Genomic DNA, 10,137 nt, shown 5'->3' on the forward strand with positions numbered 1-10,137 from the left:
CCAAGGCGGATAAGCAGCGTATCCGCCTTGTTAAAACATTACCCTTAAAGAAATTCTGGATTCCTGCAGCTGCACTTAGTGGTGGCTACTGGCGCCCCGGAATTTTATAATTTAAAACAACTCTCCAGGTTTCCCCCGTACTAGAGCTCATTTACCTTAGTATATGTGTTTCAAGTATCCCATAATTGTTCTTTACATCACTGGCGATTTGGTAGTCTATACTTTATAATGATTCTGCCCTTGCTGTAATGGAAGTTCTCTCTATGTACTGACTTCCTGGAGAACACTTCTGTATATACACAGCAACTAATCTGAACCATCAGAGCTGGGGGTAGGAGGAAGAGAGCAGCAGCTTGAACCAATGATGAGACAGAAGGTGGATCACAATATAGCGGCCTAGCTGTAGCACTGCAGCTCCTCTCCTATTCAGCGGAATAGGAAAGAGTTGCAGCTCTGCAGCACGGCCACTATGCAGTGTACAGAGCCAGCTGCTTCCGGCACCGAACACTGCATACTGTGCATAACATCCAGTGCCCTGACGCAGCTGGAACAGCTGGTCCGAGTGTCGTATACTGATGACCTATCCTGTGGATAGGTCATTAGTATGAAAAAACATTCCGTGCATGGAAAACGCCTTTAAGTACTGTATGTAGCCAAGCTGCAATCACAGATCTGCCCTAAGGAGCAGAGCTAAAATCCAGCAAACCCAGAAAATAATTTAGCAGGTAAGCATCACCTACAGCTTCCTCGCATTCACTTGAAGGGGAGAAAGCAGTAATACTGCTACGAATAAGTTGGCATTGTACAGTATAGAGCTGTGTAGGAAATAAAGGGGAAGCCACACTCACGGGAGACCCTCAGCCCCTTCTAATAACTGGTGATAGCCATCCGTTTTATTTCACCAGACAAACCCGTCCTGCTGCGACCCCCAGCGATTAGCTGTAATTTGTGGAGAAACATCGCAGGAAGTGTTCAGTTTTCCTGTAGCACCACAACAGGAATTTTAAGGGGTTCTCTGACACTCACAATAAACTTCTTATGTCTTTAGCAATTAGCTAATGTAGTCTGTGTGAAAATAAAAAAACTTCTTACCACGATCGATGTGTGCCGTTTGTTGTATTTCTGTACTTTTTGTGTGGGGTGGGTCTGTTTCAGTGTGATACTGAAAATTACAGCTCCAAAAATTCAACCGCTTCAGTGCGTTCAGTTCTGTCTACAGTCTCTCTCTCTCCCCCCCCCCCCCCCCTCTAGCAGCACCACATTCCCTGCTCTCCTCCCCTAATAGCAGCATTGCTTGCTGAAGCAATTAGGTTGTCCAGCCTCCTATACAGTGCGGCACTGATGACATCCTGTATATTGGTGTTGTGGATTGCAAGAAGTTAACCACGGGACTAATGTACCGGACATGACCAGTAGAAAAAATAATAAGGCAGACACGTGACTCGTCCCTGAAACCCCCGTTATTCATTACTCCGTGCATGTTCAAATCAATAAACCCTTGTCTGTGTAATGCAAGAAAAGACCGTTCCTAGAGCAAAAAACCCTCTTTGGATCTGTTCTCCACTCTGATCACGAGATCAGGATCCTGGAAAAGGGACCCTCCTCTAGTACCGCAGTATTCCCTCATAGTGAAAATGGGGTCTCTAAATTTGGACAACTTCTTTAAGTAGTAGTGAGTAATTGTAGTTATGGTCCCCAAATGATACTAGCCTAAATGGATGTTTTTTGGGAGAGCACTAGTTATTTACAAAAACTTTAGGTAATAAAAAAATTATTTTTTTACAAAAAAGGCACTTGCAATTATGCTCTAGTGCCATCTTTGCGATCTCACATCCATAAAGCAGTTGGTCAGGGACTATATGTATTTGCTTTCAGGTCGCATCCAATTTATACACCGGACACAGCATTTCTACAGCCTGGAAAAACAATAGCCATGAGGGGTATAATAGGTTGCTTGATTATCGTAGCTTTACTTACAAAACATTTATATTTTTCTAAAGTATATGCTAATACATTTTTATTTTTTTCATAAAGCTCTTTTACAGGAGTATCGTACAGCAGTAAATAGGTCCCAGACAGTAAGTGAAGAGCTTATGAAACAGATCAATTCCCTGGATTCACCAAACATGCAGCAAAAAAAAAAGGAGTTCGAGAAACAAGAAAGGACTTTGCAGGAGATAGAGAAAAAACTTGGTACGTGCCCTACTATTGATCCTATAAAGATATCTATATCTTGGTATAGTTATTATGGTATAATACATGCTAGATATATACAATTGCGGTAATGTTTATAGTAGTACTAGAACTTTTCACTACTAGAGACTACTTGGCTTCTTAAAAATTTGTGAAAGGAGTTGAAATATTTTTTACAACTTGAGTCAATGGACAACGTATGCCCATACAGTGGCATAGGTCACAGCCTTCCATTGGAGGTATACATTAGGGAATTCTCCAGACTTATAACTCCAACGCAAGGGGGGGGGGGGAATGCGAACAGATCCTTACTAAATATCCCCGATTGCTAGTGCATATTGTGTTTTTCCTGTCTTTTGTAATTAAAGTATACTTAACTTCTGACATGTCATAATGACTGTAACTACTTAAATGCAGCTGTCACTAGAGATCGAGGCATCTAAGCAGTTAGGCAGAGGCCTTCCTCTGTCAGCCCTTCGTTGCCCCTGTGATGTAATTGCAGGGTGGCGATAGGTTGTCATGGCAGCCGAGGGCCTAATGAAGGCCCCAGGTCTGCCATCTTGGTACTGCTATTAAGCCCTGCCAGAGGCCTGCCATAAGTTTTGCAATGTATTGTACAAGTGATCAAATGATTGCATGTTCAAGTCCCCTATTAGGATTTTAAAAAAAATATAAAATAAGTTTTATAACGTTTTTAAGAATATATATTAAAAAAAAAACAAAAAAAAATTACACCACATTACGTGGCACCTTGAATTACAACACGTCCGCAGGGAGGGAACAAAAGAAAGGCTACAGAGGGAAGGGATTGAAAAGAATAGAAAAACTGTTTGTTTGCTCTTTTTCTATCCTGAAATTTGATTGTTTGAAGTTACAGGCCCAAAATTTTAAAAGGGAATTTGACAACATTTTTTGACAGGTGCAGTTTTGTCATGTGGATCCTAATTACTAAATACATGGATGTCACCACAGAGGGCATATTGTCATGAGATTATCGCTTTGGGCTTTGGACCTGTAACTTTAAATCAACTATGAAGTTTGTTAAATTTTAAACAAGATAACCGCTTGGTTTCGGCATTTTGTTACAAGAAACAAAGGACATTTGAGCAATGGTACATAGATACATGTTGGACCTCTTACTTTAAGTTACCATATGTCAGCATAAATATAAGATATTAAACAACTTTATTTACTACTTGAAAGTTTAAGTGTATGATACCTCACTTTTGTAATCCGGTTTGCCTACTCTCCTGGAATGTTAGGCCTTATTCACACGGCCGTGGGGCAGCCGTTCTTTCAACGGCCGTCACACGGCCGTTTTCAGAACAACGATGCTCTATGGGTGTATTCACACAGCTGTTTTTTTAACGACCCGTGAATAACGGGCGTCAAAAAAATAGGACATGTCCCATTTTTGCCTGTTTTAACGGCCTGACGGCCCCCATAAATTTCTATGGATCAGTTTTTAACGGCTGTCAATACATTTAACAACCTTTAAAAACGGATCAGTGACATGGGGATTGGCAAGGGAACTACTAGTTCCCTTGCTAGCTATCGGTGGCGCGATGACATACTCACCGATGCAGCGCCGAGACTAGCGACCACACCGGAAGATGACAGCGCTGCATCGGCGAGTGTCATCGCGTCACCGCAGATCCCGTGAAGACGAGACCTTACCTGAAGAAGACCGCGCTGCATCGGTGTGTATGTAGGGCATTCATGTCGGGCTCTGTGGCATCCTATACAGGGGGGCTGTGCGGCATCCTATACAGGGGGGCTGTGCGGCATCCTATACAGGGGGGCTGTGCGGCATCCTATACAGGGGGGCTGTGCGGCATCCTATACAGGGGGGCTGTGCGGCATCCTATACAGGGGGGCTGTGCGGCATCCTATACAGGGGGGCTGTGCGGCATCCTATACAGGGGGGCTGTGCGGCATCCTATACAGGGGGGCTGTGTGGCATCCTATACAGGGGGGCTGTGTGGCATCCTATACAGGGGGGCTGTGCGGCATCCTATACAGGGGGGCTGTGTGGCATCCTATACAGGGAGGGCTGTGACTGTCCTTTGGGTGTTTTCAGGGGGTTGGGACAAAAAAAGTCTGACCAATGAAAGTTATCAGTTTTTTTTAACAGCCATGAAAAACTGATGCAAAACGGACGTCAAACGGCCATTTAGAACGGACAGACGGACTGGAAATGGATGAAAATTTAGAGAGACACTGATGCAAAACGGCCGTGAAAAACTGACAGTCGATCAGTTTTTAATGGACTTTTTTTTCCACAGTCGTGTGACTATAGCCTTAGGCCTTATTCACACGACAGTGAAAAAAAATGTCCATTTAAAACTGATCAACTGTCAGTTTTTCATGGCCATTTTGCATCAGTGTGTCTCTAAATTTTCATCCGTTTCAAGTCCATCTGTCCGTTTTTAATGGCCGTTTGACATCCATTTTGCATCAGTTTTTCATGGCCGTTAAAAAAACTGATGAATTTCATTGGTCAGGCTTTTTTTGTCCCAACCCCCTGAAAACAACCAAAGGAAGGTCACATGTTCACCTAGACAATATTTACAGCCTCCCTGTAGATGATGCCACACACCTCCCTGTATATGATGCCACACACCTCCCTGTATATGATGCCACACACCTCCCTGTATATGATGCCACACAGCCTTCTTGTATATGCCACACGCCTCCCTGTAGATGATGCCACACCTGCCTCCCTGTAGATGATGCCACACCAGCCTCCCTGTAGATGATGCCACACCAGCCTCCCTGTAGATGATGCCACACCAGCCTCCCTGTACATGATGCCACACCAGCCTCCCTGTACATGATGCCACACCAGCCTCCCTGTACATGATGCCACACCAGCCTGCCTGTACATGATGCCACACAGCCGCCTTGTATATGCCACACGCCTCCCTGTATATGATGCCACACCTGCCTCCCTGTAGATGCCACACCAGCCTCCCTGTAGATGCCACACCAGCCTCCCTGTAGATGCCACACCAGCCTGCCTGTAGATGCCACACCAGCCTCCCTGTAGATGCCACACCAGCCTCCCTGTAGATGCCACACCAGCCTCCCTGTAGATGCCACACCAGCCTCCCTGTAGATGCCACACCAGCCTGCCTGTAGATGCCACACCAGCCTCCCTGTAGATGCCACACCAGCCTCCCTGTAGATTGTGCCACATACTCACGAGAGCAGCGCCGTCCCTCCTCCTCTTCACTTGTGGTCACTCGTCTGCACGGGATCTGGCAAGGCAGCGCGACGGGGCGATGACGTCATCGAGGCGCCTTCAAACCCATGAAGACGAGTGACCACACGTGAAGAAGCGCCGCAAACGTGAGTATGCCAACGATAGCCAGCAAGGGAACTAGTAGTTCCCTTGCCAGTCCCCATGTAACAGATCCGTTTTTAACGGTTGTTACATGTATTGACAGCCGTTAAAAACGGATCCATTGACTTCTATGGGGGCCGTCAGGCCGTTAAAACGGCCAAAAATAGGACATGTCCTATTTTTTGACGGCCATTATTCACGGGCCGTTAAAAAAACGGCCGTGTGAATGCACCCATAGAATATCATTGTTCTGAAAACGGCCATGTGAAAGCCGTTAAAAGGACGGCCATCACATGGCCGTTTTTCACTGTCGTGTGAATAAGGCCTAAGAGAAGTCTTTTTGTCCCACACTGCTTAGGGGATTGGTCAGCAGCAGCTGAGGCTTGATCCACTAAGTGGCGCTGTGTATGTTACGCACAGTACAGGGATAGCAGGAGTTCACACACAAGAGGAGCAGGAAGGGATGTAACTATAGGGGTTGCAGAGATAGCAATCACATCAGGCCCTGGTGAGTGAGGGAGCCTAAAAGTCCCTCTTCCACACAAGACACCAGTGTTACAAATAGAACTGGGAAGAAGCGGATGCGTCTGCTGTATAGAGTTTTTTTTTTATATTTGGAAGGTCAGTGGAACTTCCAGAAAGGAAATGTTTATGACTTCACATTGTTTTCTGCTGGGGGAGAACATGTTTCTCCATAATTTTTGACCGGTTGTAAGTGAACTTCTTCTTTACTGGTAAGTTAACTCCCTTCCTTGCAATAAAGCATTCTCTCTGCTTCTGCCATCTTGAGTTCTAGCTTTTATCCCGCTTTAAATTTCTTTGTGATATGCTGCCAATCTGATGTAACTCAGTACAGTATGACATGATCAGCTAAAGCCAGTACTATCTATGCATGCTGAAAGAACAGTAATTATCCTTCCCTCAATATTCTCCTAAATAAACTAAGATACTATAAGTATAGAGCCAGGGAGTTTGGTTGTGAAGATCTTCATTATATCTTTGTGACGGAAGCCTGTCTAATCATCCTTAGTATATGTAATGAAACTTTGTGTGGAACAGTCGTATGCAATTTCATCATACAGAAAGTAGACAATTTGTGTCACCGAAGCCTGATTCTAAATTTTGCTATACAGCGGGCCTCTGTGTGATATTTAGGGGAAAAAGCAGCAAGAAAAAGAATGGGTAAGGTGACATATAGAGTGCCTTAATGGAACACGGGGGAAACTTTACTTTTGTTCGGAGTTACCTTTTGTCATCCTTCCGAAGCATTAATGCTTTGCTTTCCATTTTCTATGTAATTCATAATATAAACAGATCTGGGCAAACTAGCTAAACTTTGCAGATATAGACAATTAAATTACCAGCAAAGAGTAAATGCCCTTTTACACGGGTGAATGAGTTGTCATACAAACTCTCATTCCCAATCCTTGCCCTGTGTAAATAGGGCAGGGATCACCCGACAAACGAGCAAATGCAGCCATTAAACTGGTCACTTGTTGCCAGCACACCTCTTCGTTTAGAAAGTGAATATGCTGCCGACAAGATGCAAATGTATGGGGACAAAGCATTTTATTACCACTCATTCATTCCCATACATTCCTGTCATTGCTTAGTTTAAATGGAGCAAATGAGCACCGATCGACATAGACAGAAAATCTGCCTGTGTAAAAGGGCCCAAAGTTCACTTCAAGTCTGTCACAAATGATGGATGGTGACGGTAAAGGTGCGCCTGAGAGCCACAAAACACAGTAAAGTAACATTCTAGTCATCCTTAACCTGATGGGCCAGAAGTCCTGTTAGTTCACCATGTAGCAAAAATTGTACCATACTGGGTTATCATTGCAGTCACCTGTTAGTCCGCCAACTTGCTGAAGCAGCTGATTTATACAGCCGTCAACCTATTTACGTTTAAAACCCTTTTGTTCACTCTTGCGCTTGGATATTTTGCTGGAAAATAATTGCTGCAGAAGAGTGCACAGTATTCTTTCATTAGTATGGATTTTAACACGTTGCCTTTTTTTTTTTTTTTTTTTTTTTTTTTTTAATACAAATGTTTTCTTAGGTATGACCCCAAAAAATCCAAACAAGAGAACTGAAGATCAGTTTGATCATCTAAATAAGTCTGATTGTCCTGTCCCTTCAAAACGAGCAAAGAGGATTCCTTTCAGAAGAACATCCAGATAAATAAAGAAGAATCCAAAAGGTATATGTAGTGTTTTTATTTATTTATTTATGTTTTTAAGTTCTTTCCCACCTTGGTAGCAAATACTGGTAATCTAAATCAGAGATGTCATACAGGTCACATCCCACCAATGCGTTTATTAGTTGGGATTACCACTACTGAAATAAGTTTCCCAGTGCTAATGTTAATGGAAAGGTGACCTCGTATGCATGGCTAACTCCCTTTCGAAATCTACTTAGGTGTACTCTCACTATTTTAACACTTAGATCTCATTGACATCAGTATTTAAATGGGTTCTCATAGATTTAATAAAAATGTAATAGATTGCAGCCATATAGGTCAACTTATGTTTTTATGTATGATTATTTCTATCCATTGGAAAGGCCTTTATTTTTTTATGGAAAGATTTGTAGCAAAAGCTCTCTGTATACTGTAAGCGCATATAAATAACTTGAATTGTATTCATTATTGTAATATATGTTTGTCTTTGGTTTGCTCTAGGGTTGGAACCTAAATACAAATGAAAATTTGACCACGTTCCAAAGAGACAGCTTACGCAAGAATATTAAAACTTTTTCTGATGGCAGCTTTGTCACTTGCAAATTTCTGTATATTTTGAAGACTATCTAGAAACAGATTTTCTTTTGTTTGTATAGATAATATAGACGGTTTTGGTCTATTTTATAAATATCTAACTTGTAAGGCTTCGTTTACATCTGCATCAGGTTCCGTCAGAGCTTCCCGTCAGAAAGGAACCCTGACTTAGAGAAATGGAAACCATAGGTTTCCGTTTGCATCACTATTGATTTCAATGGTGATGGATCCAGTGCAAATGGTTTCAGTTTGTGTCAGTTGTGCAAGGGTTCGGTCGTTTTGACGGAATAAATACCATACTCGACTAGCACAACTGGGACAAACTGAAACCATTTGCACCAGATCAATCACCATTGAAATCAATGGTGATGCAAACGGAAACCCATTGTTTCCGTTTGTCAGGGTTCCGTTCTGACCGGAAGCTCCGACGGAACAACAGAACCGAACCCTGACACAGATGTGAATGAAGCCTTGCATGTACCAGTATGTATGCAGTGAAAAGTTTAATTCATTACTTTCAAACGTGCTGGTACAATGGGCTTGTAGCAATCTTTTCTGTATTGATATTTTGACTTTAATTCTATAGAAATATTTTGAAATTAGATTAAGCAATGATGAAATGTCCATTGCATTTGTCAAGTACACATCTGGAGTATTTGTGTAAGTAGGAAATTAGTTCAACTAGCCATTTACTTGGATTACAAAATAAATTTTTATTATAACATTTATTTTGCATGTATGTTTATAGAATATCACAATACTCCACTGACTGATTTCTACTTATTTTTTTTGTTGGTGAAAATATTAAAGTTTAATGTCCTAGTGACATGTCAGAAGTTTGGATTGGTGGGGGCACGAGCACTGAGACCCCCACCAATATCTAGAACAACGCAGCTGAATTGCTCGTGTGAGCGCTCAGCCGCTTCGTGTCAGTTCGGCTTTTTCGGGAAAAGCTGATGTATTGGAGTACGGGCTCATAAACTTTCTATTGAGTCTGTACACCGATACATTTATTTCCGGAAAATGTCGAACAGACACGAAGCGGCTGAGCACTTACACGAGCGCTTCAGCTGCTTCGTTCTAGCGATTGGTGGGGGTCTCAGTGCTCAGACCCCCTCCATTCCAAACTTCTGACATGTCACTATGACATGTCAGAAGTTTGTCAAGCGTTTAGCTACACTTTAAATGTTCTGGCCAAATATACTATTTTAGATAATATTAGTTTAGTTCATTTTGTTTTTCACAGTTTTGTTATGAATGCTCAGGTGTTGTTAGCTGTTCTTCTCTTTCATCTGACTGTTTCTTTCTGTTAATCTACATCGCCTAGATTATTAGTAGTAAACTAGAAAATCAAGTAATGTCACATCTCCTACCCACTATTTTTAAGAACAATTTCTCTAACTCTGTATAAAGAAAGTGTCTTAATTTTCAAAGACAAATGTTCCTTATTTTATTGAATCTTTTTCTAGGTTTTGGAAAGATTTTTGAATAATAAAAAAAAGTTATAAATCTGTCTTTTTTTTATTTTTATTAAACTGAATATGAAGTAGTACTCGAGCATAATATTAAAATGAGAATTAAATAAATTCAACCTTTTGCAGTTGTTATATATAAAATCATAACTGTCCCCGTGTAAGGACTCCACTTGTCGCTACTGATCCACTAAGGCTCCATGCACACGACGGTGCCCATTATTACGGGCGCGGACAGCTTTCCATATTTACAGGCCGTTCTTCCATTATAAAGTATGTGAGCACGGTTCGTAAAATTAAAAAATAGGAGATGTAAGGTTTTTTCCGGCAAGTTTCCACGGCACGAACGC

At 42.0% G+C, this 10,137-nt stretch overlaps 1 protein-coding gene across 1 annotated transcript in view; it reads left to right on the top strand.

Annotated features, from left to right (window-relative positions):
• Positions 1 to 9,828, top strand: part of SMCHD1 (structural maintenance of chromosomes flexible hinge domain containing 1) — a 312,622-nt gene extending 302,794 nt beyond the window's left edge. The window contains exons 46-48 of the mRNA XM_075826377.1: positions 2,035 to 2,193; positions 7,602 to 7,742; positions 8,223 to 9,828. Of these exons, the coding sequence (XP_075682492.1) occupies positions 2,035 to 2,193; positions 7,602 to 7,723 (281 nt within the window). The 3' untranslated portion in view covers positions 7,724 to 7,742; positions 8,223 to 9,828. The remainder of the gene's footprint in view (positions 1 to 2,034; positions 2,194 to 7,601; positions 7,743 to 8,222) is intronic.
• Positions 9,829 to 10,137: the final 309 nt, after the last annotated feature.

This window comes from Rhinoderma darwinii, chromosome 5 (genome assembly GCF_050947455.1).
Source record: "Rhinoderma darwinii isolate aRhiDar2 chromosome 5, aRhiDar2.hap1, whole genome shotgun sequence".
Lineage (NCBI taxonomy): Eukaryota > Metazoa > Chordata > Amphibia > Anura > Rhinodermatidae > Rhinoderma > Rhinoderma darwinii.